The 13,027-nt window shown below is 44.9% G+C and overlaps 1 protein-coding gene across 1 annotated transcript in view; it reads left to right on the top strand.

The window, feature by feature from the left end:
• LOC121435717 (sodium/glucose cotransporter 1-like) overlaps positions 1 to 13,027 on the top strand; it is a 35,814-nt gene that overhangs the window by 1,717 nt on the left and 21,070 nt on the right. The window contains exons 2-7 of the mRNA XM_041635182.1: positions 931 to 1,035; positions 1,547 to 1,606; positions 4,445 to 4,549; positions 5,962 to 6,067; positions 6,915 to 6,995; positions 11,643 to 11,863. Of these exons, the coding sequence (XP_041491116.1) occupies positions 931 to 1,035; positions 1,547 to 1,606; positions 4,445 to 4,549; positions 5,962 to 6,067; positions 6,915 to 6,995; positions 11,643 to 11,863 (678 nt within the window). The remainder of the gene's footprint in view (positions 1 to 930; positions 1,036 to 1,546; positions 1,607 to 4,444; positions 4,550 to 5,961; positions 6,068 to 6,914; positions 6,996 to 11,642; positions 11,864 to 13,027) is intronic.

Here is a 13,027-nt window from a genome sequence, read left to right as displayed (position 1 = left end):
GTTTCAGGCTCTTCTGTCACACAGGCGTGGTACAATAAAAGACTTCTTCCTGGCTGGCCAGAACCTAGCATGGTGGTTGGTGAGTAAGCTTGTATGTGGCATGTGGCCGTCTGTTTGGGGGCTTTCTGTGTTGGCTTGGCTTTTGTTTTTTTTTTTTTTTTTTTTTTTTTGATTTGTTTGTTTGTTTCAGGACAGGGTTTCTCTGTGTAGCCCTGTCTGTTTTGAAACTCATTCTTTAGATCAGGCTGGCCTCAAATTCAGAGATCCGCCTGCCTCTGCCTCCTGAGTGCTGGGATTAAAGGCTGTGCCACCACCGCCTGGTGTGTTTGCTTTTTTATTATTTTAACTTATATGTCTTAAATCCAAAATAGTTTGAAGTTGCTAGATCAGGACCACCACCTCCTCCTCCTCCTCCTCCTCCTCCTCCTCCTCCTCCTCCTCCTTCCTCTTGCTCTTCCTCTTCCTCTTCTTCTTCTTTTTCTTCTCCTTCCTCCCTCCCTCCTCTTCTTCTTCTTCTTGTAGCCCAGGCTGACCTTGAACTCCTGATCTTTCTGCTTTAGTCTCCTGAGTGCTGGGGTAACAATTGGTGTGATAAACCAATTTCATTTAGTAGGTGATTTATTTAATGGCTAAGTATTTTCACATCTGTTACATCAAGGTGCAGAATGGAAGTTGGCTGCCCCTTAGAAATTCTAATTGTATGTGCATAAGTGTGTGCAGGTGTCTAAGTGCCTGTGCATGTATGTAGGCCAGAGAAGGACCTTGAGTGTCCTGCTTCATTACTCTCTCATGGTGTTTGGTCACAGTAATAGAAACCCCAACTAAGACACTAGGTGAGTGGTCTACGGCTGAGCCCCTCTCTCAGTCCACAAACAGGAATTCTTGTTATGTGTGACACGGGCTCTGACAGTCTCATCTTCTGGTTTTCAGATGGGCATTTCCACTTTTTCTGCAAATATCAGCAGTGGCCACTATATGGGCCTGGCTGGGATCGGTGCAACTTCCGGAATTGCAGTTGGAGCCCTTGAATGGAATGTAAGTAATATCTTCTGAGCTATTGACCACTTGACTGTTGTCCAGAGAAGGCTCATAAACACGAAAGCTTGCGTTTAACCTCGAGTGACTGTTAGGGATGCGTGCAAAGTACAGACAAAGGGAGTCAGGTCTTCGGTTTTACAAAAGGACTCTGCTGTTTTTCTCCTTAGTAAGTCAGGAGACAGAATGCATATATGCTGTGGACCATAGGGAAGACAGCGAACAAAGAGCTGTTGGGTGGGAGGGAAGATCGCACTAGCGCTTAAATGTGTGTGTGTGTCTACTGACATCTGCAGGCATTAATTCACTAGCGCTTAAATGTGTGTGTGTGTGTGTCTACTGACATCTGCAGGCATTAATTCACTAGCGCTTAAATGTGTGTGTGCGCGTGCGTGCGTGTGCGTATATGTGTCCACCAACATCTGCCGACATTAATTGAACCTGCATCTCTTTGAAGAGCTTGACTCCCATGGGCCCCTGCTTTAACTCTTCTGCTTTTTCTTGGTTTCAGACTATATGTATGTTCTATATTCTTGGTTGGATATTTGTTCCCATCTATAACAAGGCTGAGGTAAGTGCCCATCATCAGTAATTCTATAGTTTGTCATTTTTTAAAAATAAATATTGCATGTGTAGTGAAAGCATCCTGAAGGACAGATTATACTGTCAGCCTTTTGATCCTGGCACTGATTCCCCAAATCTGCAGATACTGAAAATACACCTTTTTTTTTTTAGGGTAGATACAAGTAACTATCTGCTTCCTCAGGAATTTACAGAAAATATTTCAAAACATTATTTAAAATAAGGTGTAAAGAAAAGAATAGAACATACGTGTTAGTGACTAGAAGATTTAGTACCCTAAATTGCTGTTTCTTCCTGGTTGGGTTGTTCATGGGATGAAATTTCACACCAGAGCCAAATAGGGCTCTGTGAGAAGCTTGAAATACTTATTCTAAAGTGTGTGTATGTATGTATACCACATGTGTGATTAGTGCTCAAAGAGGCCAAAGAAGGCATTGGATCCCCTGGAACTTGAGTTCCAGATGGCTGTGAGCTACCATGCTGGTGTTGGGAGCTAAACCCAAGTCCTCTGTAAGAGCAACAAGTGCTCTCAACCACTGAGCCATCTCTCCAGCCCCTAGAAAGATTTCTTTTAAAGATGTCAAAATATCATAAAGCAAAAAATTTAAAAAAATCTGCAGCATACACCAGCATACACCAGGATAGCTATGAGGCAAGTAGAAGTGCATGCTGTGACATATCCTATAGATCCATCCTATATACATATCATATAAATCCATCCTATAGAAATATCTTGTAGACTTATCCTGTAGACCTGTCCTATAGATATATCCTATAGACTTATGCTATAGACTCATCACATAGACACATCCTATAGACGTATCCTATAGATATATTCTATAGACCTATTCTATAGACATATCCTATAGATATATCTTATAGACCTATTCTGTAGACATATCCTATAGACCCATCCTGTAGACATATCTTGTAGACCTATCCTGTAGACATATCCTATAGACCCATCCTATAGCAATATCCTATAGACACATCCTATGGACCCATCCTATAGACCTATCCTGTAGACATACAGGCCCATCCTATAGACACATTCTGTAGACCCATCATATAGACCCATCCTATAGACATATCCTATAGACACATTCTATAGAATCCTATAGAATCCTAGATTAATGCAGCTGTAGACAGAGTGTCTTTGACAAGGCTGCGAGCACGATCTGGACAAATGCTTCCCTCACAGCTCTGGGAAAGAGGCAGACCTGCTGAAACCTTGAACATGTAGACTCCAAAATTGAGAGACAATAGTTAACCTGTTGTCTAAGGCACCTAAACCAGTGTTTTTCAAACTGTGGACCGTGATCCCAGGGTGAATGCCTGGTGAACAGACCTTTTGCAGGGGTCACAGAAGACCATAAAAAACTCAGATTTATGTTATGATTCATAGCAGTAGCAAAGCTACTGTTAAGAAGTAGCAAAGAAAATAATTTTATGGTTGGGGATTATCATGACACGAGGAGCTGTATTAAGGGGTCACAGCATTAGGAAGGTTGAGAACCACTGTCCTAAACTGTCCTCACTTGCTAGGGAAGCCCAAACAATCAACTTAAAAACAGTCTGGGAAATTTAGAACCTTTTTTTTAAATATTTTTTTTTTTTTTTTTTAAACATTTTATTATTTATTTATTTAACTTTATTATGTTCGTTGGTGTGAAGGTGTCAGATCTCGTGGAACTACATTTTCAGACAGTTGTGAGCTGCCATGTGGGTGCTGGGAATCGAACCCGGGTCCTCTGGAAGAGCAGTCAGTGCTCTTAACCGCTGAGCCATCTCTCCAGCCCCTTTTTTAAATATTTTTTTTAAAAATATTTATTTATTTATTATGTATACAATATTCTGTCTGTGTGTATGTCTGCAGGCCAGAAGAGGGCACCAAACCTCATTACAGATGGTTGTGATCCACCATGTGGTTGCCGGGAATTGAACTCAGGACCTTTGGAAGAGCAGGCAATGCTCTTAACCACTGAGCCATCTCTCCAGCCCCAAAGATTATTATTTTTTTAAATATTTATTTACTATGTATACAATATTTTGTCTGTGTGTATGCCTTGCAGGCCAGAAGAGGGCACCAGACCTCATTACAGATGGTTGTGATCCACCATGTGGTTGCTGGGGATTGAACTCAGGACCTGTGGAAGAGCAGGCAATGCTCTTAACCTCTGAGCCATCTCTCCAGCCCTAAGTTTAGAACCTTGCTGGGAGAATCCTTGACATATGGCAGAGTACGGCTTAGAGCTGAGCAAAGGCTAAGAGAGTGAAGCCTGTGGGTGCTCAGACAAGGGCTTCCGGTCTTTGTGAAGCAGGGGGAGTCTGAGTCAGAGCTCACAATGGACATATGTAGGTAGGTAGACCAGAGCGTATACATTAGCCAGGACAAAGCGAGGCAATAGCCTCTTAATGGTTCACTCCCCAAGCCAGGGGCTGTTGGGGTCAAAGGGCATCGTGAGCACTGAGGGCTTGGTCCCTGTGCTCATGGCGCATACTGTCCAGGATGATGTAGAAAACAGGACCCTTCGGAACACTGTCGTCTGACTGGACTGTCCATACAGAGGTGGCTGGGAACCGACTGCATCGTCGGCTTCTATCTCCTGCCTGGAATCTCAGCTGTTGGGATACAGCTGTCCTGTCTCTCCTTCCTTACTCTCCCCAGCTTGACTGGTGCCCAAGGCAGTGACCCCGCATCTTGTATCCCTGGGCTATTTCCATCCTCTGGCAGCATCTTTGTGACATAAACACCATGAGGAAGGGGCATCCGGTGATCTCTCTGACACTCACTATCTGACAGTGACCTGCTCTGGCGCTTGTGCAGGTGGTGACGTTGCCGGAATATTTGGGGAAGAGGTTTGGCAGCCTTCGGATCCAGTTGTTCTCCACTTTCTTTTCCTTGGTCGTCTACATCTTCAGCAGGATCTCGGTGAGTTCCTGCACACAGAGTAGAGGCCAACCAGACATGTCCTTGGAGTGCCTCCTCCAAGGAACGACCGAGAGGGAGTGTCATCTCAGCCGGTTTTTGGCGGTGCATTCCAAGGATGTGCCCAGTTGTCTCTTTATTATTTGTTTTGTAATGAGTGCCACCATGTGAAAGCAACCTACTGGTGTACTTGCTTATTCTGTGCCTTCTTCACTTGCATTCAAATGTCCTAAGACCCTGGGTCATTTCTTTGTGTTTACTGCAAACCCCTGCCCCCAGCCTAGGATGTGTTCTACACATACGGTACTGCATAATTGGTTTTCACTAACCAAATGGCTGGCATTTACCACAAAGTATAAAAAACACACACATCATGTCTTTATTCAACATAAGCTCAGTGAGGACGGAAACTGGACTTTTCCAGTTTTTATGTCTTCTGAAGACTACAGAGTGCCTGCAGCATGGTGGGACCCCAGAAATCATTTGGGGGAATAAATGGTTGGATGAATCTCTGCTCATTTTATCCCTGACTTGGAGGGCAGAATAATAAAGACAAAGGTCAGTCAGGTAAATAATGTGCAAGAGCTTCAAGTCAGTGTCAGCTCGGCCAGGGGTCCACAGATCTAGTCAGTAGGCCAGGCCAGTGAGCAACTGCTTTGTGTGGCTCTTGAGCTGAGACTGATTTTCATACCTAATTTAATGGGTTGTAAAAACTAGAGGCAGTGTGGTATACAGTCCTCAAAACCTATAATATTGAGCTGGAGTGATAGCTCAGCGGTTAAGAGCACTGGCTGCTCTTCCAAAGGTTGTGAGTTCAAATTCCCAGCAACCACATTGTGGCTCACAACCATCTGTAATGAGATCTGGTGCCCTCTTCTGGCCGTAGACAGACATACATGCAGGCAGAACACTATATACATATAAATAAATAAAGTTTAAAAACCCTATAATATTTATCATATGGTCTAGTACAAGAAGTTTGCCAATCCCACAGCTTGCTAAAAATATGGGTCCAAGTGAATTTGGTAGTGACCTAAAAGTACATAGAACTAAAAGTCTCCAGTAGTTGGAAAGACGATGCAAAGGTTTTCCAGAAAAAAAGGCCTGTGGTCTTTTCCTAGTTGCAGAACCACATAAAACAACCTCTTTGAGCATAGACCCCATGCTGAGGCTACAGAGCAGAGTAGGCTAGACCGTGTTAACTGGGCGACTTGGGTTAACCCATGCCCTTGGAGGTACTAACTTTGAACTCAGAGGGCACAGAATTTGGCCCGATCTCTCCCAGTGTCCATTGGCAGTGGGATGCTGCCCAGCGGCCTTTTCTTCGTGTGGCTTGCAAGACCCATTTCTTTCTGGGGTGGTGACTGATTCTGCTGGAAATGAAGGTTCAGTTGCTAACCTTGTGCCCGTTTCAGATGGAGATCAGCTTTGGTGCCATGTTCTTGAAAATGGTTTGGGACACAGATATTTACCAGACAATGCTGGTTTTGCTGACCATTACTGGCATTTATACCATCACAGGTGAGGTAGCTGTAACCACACGTGGGCTTATACTGACACAAACACTCAGTAGAGTCTCCCAAAGTCTTTAGATCTCAGGAAGTATGACGGAGGCAGAGGTACCACTAGGGATCATATTGGGTTGGGATAATCTCTGTAAGTCAGCAGCGATCACGTTTATGGTGAAATGAGGTGTGACACTGTGGGTTGCCAGGAAACAGAATGGGAACACACAGAGTGGGGAGGGGAAAGGGAGGGAGGGCCCTTGAGGAGGCTCCTGGCCAAGCCAGGTGGGATCTTTTAGAAAGCCAGTTCTCATGTGTTCAGCCTCTGCCTAGGGTAGGAGCTCTCGCCACTCATGACCTGGTACTCAGTGTGGCCAGAGGTCAAGTGGAGATAGCCAGAGGGACAGAAAGTCGTCAGGAAGTGGCTATGGAGATGAGGAATCCTGGGTTCTTCTTCCTGGCGATACTAAGCAATGCTTGGAGACAGTTTTGTTGTTAAAACTGGGCGAGGATGTAGGGAAGGTGCTATCTAGCTGTTAGAGAACACGGGCGATACTCATGGTGGCTTTCAGCTCAGTTTCTGGGGTGAAAGGTGTTCACGTTTGACTAGGAAAATGGTCACATATTAATCTGTCCTGAAAAGCATGGAGAGCAAAGAAAAATTGGGACCAGTGCAGGCAGGGCATACAGAGCTGGTGACTGTGGGGAGGGGGGAGGGCATACAGAGCTGGTGACTGTGGGGAGGGAGGAGGGCATACAGGGCTGGTGATGGGGGGAGGAGGAGGGCATACAGAGAGGTTGCTGTGAGCAACCTCTTGTAAGAAATCCATGTTGCTTTCCTTTCCTTTCTTCTTCCTCTTCAGGTGGCCTGGCAACTGTGGCTTATGTTGAGACCTTACAAGCTGGTATTATGCTTCTGGGCTCAGTCTTGTTAATGATTTATGGTAAGTAAGTGGGCCACAGAAGTGGTATCTTTAAACCTAGGGTTACATGGGGACATCAGCTGCTTCAACTTACAGAAGCCAAGAGCACGGTTGAAGGTCATGCTGTAAGTTCTAAAGGCAACCTCACTGTATTTTCTAAAGACATCAAACCTCTCCATCAACGCAGATAATCCCAATCAGACCGAATTAAACCTAATTAAAAGATGCCCATGTTTAATGGAGTGCTCCTGGGTGGCCCCAGGAAAACATGGAGAGGGGAAGAGAGAGAGAAGGGGAGACCACACGAAATCTGGAGACCACGTGTTCATTCTCTGGGGGACAGTTTAAATAGCCTGTGGGGGTGGTCTCCACCTTCTCTGGGGAGGGGTTACCATTTGGTGGGCTTCTTTGACCCTCCCTGGGAAGGGGTCACTGTTTGGCAGGCTTTCTCGGAGGTGGAGTTTGGACAGAGGCAACTTCCAGAGGAGGGAGCTTATACCAGGAGGCTGGGGGCAAACAGTCCAGACTTTTTGTATAAAGGGGTGTTAGGGAGCTGAGGTGATGCTTCCAACCAACCAGCCAACCAACCAACCAACCAACCAACCAACCATTCACTGCCCGCCAGAGGAGCTCGTGATAAAATGCTGGTGAAAGATTCCAATGCTGAGGTCCAGCGTGCTCCTCTCCAGCCCCTGTGTTGTCTCTGCTCTCCAGTTGGAAGTCCCTTTAGTTTGCCCACTCAGATCTGTCTGACAAGGTCAGCAGAAGGTCAGTTCCAAGCAGGGGGCATCTACACCCTCAATCAGCACTGCACAGCTGTCCAGACTGTGTCACCAACAAACCAGACACGCCCCGTCACCCAAAGCAGCCTGGAGAGTAAGTGTCTACTGCAAAACTAATTATGAGTAGGAATGTCTGGACTCTGCTCACAGCCAGCAAACAGCCTATTTGAAAAAAAAATACAGCTACCAAAAAGCTCCAGTTGACTCTTATTTTTATGGGTCTGGATAGATAATGGCACCCAAACGACTGGGCCTAATCCATGGCCCACTACCCACTTCAGTCCGGTTGCTTGTCCACCCACTCAGGGTCAAGAGAGCTGAGAGCAGGGCCATGTAGCTCAGCCCTCCCCACCTGGGAAAGTGGCGGGACCAGGTCTGCTAGTCATGCTCAGGCAGGAAAGCATGGCGGATTCCCGCTGCCATGCACAGAGGACACACGAATAATGGGAAGGAGTCTCATCAGTGTAATACTGTGGACTTCTCGAAAGAGGAGTGGGAATGCCTGGGCCCTGCTTGCAACCAGCAAGCAGAGCTTATCTGAAAAAATGAGGCTACCAATCCTAATACCCCGAACACCAAGTAACCACACCCTAGGTCAACAAGTCCTGTTAGTAGCCACATCTTAAATCAAATCTCCTGTCAATAACCTTGGAGGAGCAAGAATAGGCTCAAACTCTCTGACTTTTAGTTAAGGTGCAAAGGATCTACTTCTCTGGGCCACTTAATACCCAAACACTAAGTAACCACACCCTAGGTCAAGATATCTTGTTAGTAGCCACATCCTAAGTCAAATCTCCTGTCAATAACCTTGAAGGAGAAAGAATAGACTTAAAATCTCTGACCTTTAGTCAAGGTGGGATGGATCCACTTCTGTGGGCCCCCACATATTTTTCCCTTTTTGATTTATTTAATAAAGCCCTGCTTTTTGCTACATGACAGGTGACTGTGTCTGTCTTAGGTGTCCTTTCACTTTCCAGACTTACCCATCACCAGCACATACATTCTGCCCTGTACATCCTGTCTTAGATTGCCTGGAGGGAAAAAAAGATCTTACCAATCATTGACTACCAAACTCTGTAAATAAAGAGTTAATAGAGGGTGCTTAGCTAGGCACTTTGTACCTCTGGGACAACTTTCCATTGAGAAAATTCACAGGTAACTAGATAATATGCAAGCAGATATTGCTTTGTGAAATACATGGACCTATGGCCACAACATCTTCTAATAAAGGAATAAAGGATGACCGAGATGGGAAGGGCTTTTTAAATTGGCCTAGGATGTCTGTAACAGTTTTTAGATGCATCAGAATCCAAACAGCCTTATTAAATGTACCAAGTCGGTTGTTGCCATCATGTCATGATTGCCTTCAACAAGCTCTAGCCTTTTCAGTAACATCTTCATGATGAACTAGAGCAGTTACAAGCATTAACAGGTCCAATACCATAATTCTAGTATGAAAATTAACAATAAAAACACAATTTGTTGGCCAGGCGATGGTGGCACAAGCCTTTAATCCCAGCACTCGGGAGGCAGAGGCAGGCAGATCTCTGTGAGTTCGAGACCAGCCTTGTCTACAGAGCTAGTTCCAGGACAGGCTCCAAAGCCACAGAGAAACCCTGTCTCGAAAAACCAAAAAAAAAAAAAAAATCCACAATTTATCAAATCACAATTCTCTTAAATCTGTTCTAATAAAAAAAAAAACAAGGCTTCTGTGATGGGTGAGCTATGAGTCTTTTTTCCTTTTCTATAGTACAATTATATTGCTGCTTTTAACTTTCAAAGGTAAGTTTGGACTGTCCCAGTCTCTAAGTAGCAGCAAAAGTTTTTATGCCATTTCTTCTCATCTCTGAAGAAGGGCTTCAGTAACTCTTTGCCTCCATAATAGTGTTCTTTTACTTTAACAAATCTCTTTCCCTCAGAAAGGAAATATTCTGAGGTCTTAGTTCTTAGGTTTTTTATTTCAACAACAGATTAAAACCCATACTGGCAAAAATGAGTTCTGTGTCCCAAGATATAGTATAGATAAAAAGACAAACATTCAGTCAGCATTCTTGGACTGGCTCCGAAGTAAAAAGAACTCACTAGGGTCTGGAAGTTTGTACAGTAGGTCCACCAAAAAGCTGGAAGTCACCAACCATCACCACACTCTTCCTTCCCTTCTCAGATTGCAGCATGACATAGGAGGGTCACAGGTTTAGCTGTCTGATTCAGACTCTTCTGTAGGGGCACCAGAATTACAATGTCATCAGGGCTGGCATCCTTCTTCTGCACACACCAGACTAGATGCTCTAGAAGTTATCATGCTTCATTCTCCTTCTGTGAAATAACACAGACATGTTCTCTACCCCATATTAAGACAGGGTCAGATCCTTTCCATAATCCAATGCAAGGGTCTTTCCACTTTGCTTTAGCAAAAGTCACCCTGGTACCATTATGCAAAAATCTATCCGTGGCAGATTGCTCATGGGCATCCACATTCAAGAAATTCAGAGTAAAAAGGACATGATTTAAGGCATTATATGGCAACTGAGGGTATAAGTTCCCTGTTTTTGTCTTTTGAAGTTGTGTTTTCAAGGAGCCATGGGCATCCTCCACAATTCCTTGCCTTGGGGATTATAAGGAATGTCTGTTTTTTAGTATAAGGAATATTGATCACACTAGGTTCCCTACCAAAATATCACCTAGATTCTATTTGGATTTTTTGTAATTTTTGAAAATCAAAGTTTGTAAGCTGTCTTTCTAATCCAAGCTCCAAATCTCACTAGCTGACAGGTAGTGATTTCCTCATTTGTATGGTCCCAGCCACTTGTCTGGGTGGGGAAGAGCTGTGCTGAGCTCTCTGCAGCTCTGCCATCCTGCCAGGGACCTGGGACCTGGAGGTACCAGTCCCTCATTGCCTGCTGTGTCTGGAGGGTTCATCTGGAGGGTTCACAGGCCACACTCAGTGGTCCCTCTGCAGACCGGGACCAGCTGGCATATTGTAGTTGGAGCTCAGGTTCCCAGATGCCCACCATTGTAGTGGCTGGCTCTGAGACCACTGCATCCACAAGCTTGGCTGACTGGGAACTCAGGCAGGCAGAGCCTTGCTGCTTTCATTACCCCTGCTTTCCTATCTTGCAGAATTCCTGCATCCTTTCCTCTGCTAAAGGCTATTGATCTACTCATACAGGCTCCTTGGGCTCACGGGCAATGTAGCCTCTGGCCATTCCCTGCTGGTTCCAGGAACCAGCTGCTGTACTTGCACGTGGGTGGACACCATTGTGGTAGCTGCTCAGACCTGGCCTGCTGGGAGGGGCCATGCTGTTTTCCCTGCCCTAAGCCCAGGAGCAGACCTAAAGTGGTGCCAGTTTCACCACCAGAGTGGGGGAGGGAGAGGGAAGTTTAAATTATTTACAAACTCTAAAAATCTCTGCTTCTCTTTTTGCTCCACCCCAGCTGCTCTGGCTATCAAAATACATTAGAGCAAATGTACAGATAGTTGAATACTATTTCCTTGACCCATATCTACAAATAATTGCAGTTTTACTCCTTTATGATCTTTAAATACCCAATCCACAAGAGGGGAAAGGAAACAAAAGACTTTTTTCTAAAATCATGATACAAGGAACAAACGAAGGGGTTGCCATCTTAATACTCAAAACACCAAGTAACCACACCCTAGGTCAAGATAAACTGTTAGTAGCCACACCTTAAGTCAAATCTCCCGTCAATAATCTTGAAGGAGCAAGACTAGGCTCAGAGTCTCTGGCCTTTAGTCAAGGTGTCACTTTTATAGTGAGAGCCAGTAGGTCACACTGGGCCTTATTTCCAGTCTTGGTTCTTCAGTTGTGTTGTTTACAGTACTCTTCAAGGAACTGATAAATATCAGTTTGTTTTTTTTTTAAAGCCTTTCGTGAAGTGGGAGGATATCAGGGGCTGATGAAAAAGTACCTCCATGCCATCCCAAGTAGGACACAGCAGGGAAACTGGACAGCCAAGCCACAGTGCTATATGCCTCGTCGGGACGCTTTCCATATCTTCCGAAGTTTTGGCTCTGGAGACATCCCCTGGCCTGGACTCATCTTAGGTGCCACTGCGGTTTCTTTGTTCTATGGGTGTGCTGATCAGGTAATTAAATGTAAGATCAATACTAATCCCAATGTTGCTCACATGTGTGTATATTTTGGGTTGACCACTCGGGATTAGATAACCTATTAGGGGACCTGGGACTGAAGAAGAATAATTCGCTTTCTCTCAATAGTCACTGATTGCTTATAGCCTTTCATCTAGGGGCGGGACCTTGTGAAATTTCTCCCATCTACATGGCATGTAATCTGGGGGTAATCTGCAGGTTAAGCTTAACTATATTATTGGAGTTTTTGTGGGTGTAGCTTTCTTGCCCTGCATAGGAGACACTATCTCAAAGCAGATGGGCTAATCCTTTGGTCTTTACAATATTTCTATCCTCTCTTCTCTCCAGTGTTCCCTGATCCTTGGGTGCAGGAGTTGCATTGCGGATGTATCAGTTGGGATTAGGTACCTGTGGTGGTTTGAATAAGTACAGCCCTCATAGACTCATATATTTGAATGCTTAGTTACTCAGGGTGGCACTACTTGAGAAGGATCAGGGGGTGTGGCCTTATTGGAGGAAGTGTGTCACTGTGGATGGGCTTTGAGATTTCCCAAGTCAAAACCATGTCCAATGTAGGGATAAGTCCCGCCCCTTGGGGGGCGTGTTCGCCTCGGGCTAATGTTTGCCTATAAATTTGGCGAGCGTGCTCCCAGCTGTTGCTTCTGCTTTCCTGATCTCCGCGGGAACGGTGGTTCTGTAAGTCTATTTCTACATTAAAGCTGTATATATATTTTTACAATCTGTCTGCATTCGCTTACACCGTTACATTTTGGCACCCAACGTGGAGTCTGAGCTCACTTCCTCTTCCTCCCAGTGTTCTGTTCTGTTTACTCCTCCTACCTATTTTCTAACCAATGAGGGCCAAGCAGTTTCTTTTTATTTAACCAATGACCTTCCTCCATCAGTCCAATATCTTTTTCTTCCTGCTACCTTTGGCTACAGATGTAGAACTCTCAGTTACTTTTCCAGTACCATGTGTGCCTGAATGCCACCCAGCTCCTCTCTATGATGATAATGGAGTATGCCCATGAAACTGTAAGCCAGCCCCAGTTAAATGTTTTCTCTTATACGATTGTTGTAGTTGTGGTGTCTCTTCACAGCAGCTGAACACTGAGACAGGATCTGTAGTGGTCTCTATCTGCTGCAAAAAGGAGCTTCTT

Source organism: Microtus oregoni, unplaced genomic scaffold (genome assembly GCF_018167655.1).
Source record: "Microtus oregoni isolate MIOR12 unplaced genomic scaffold, Mior012 000046F_ref0000063, whole genome shotgun sequence".
NCBI lineage: Eukaryota > Metazoa > Chordata > Mammalia > Rodentia > Cricetidae > Microtus > Microtus oregoni.
This window is presented reverse-complemented; position numbering and strand designations above follow the sequence as displayed.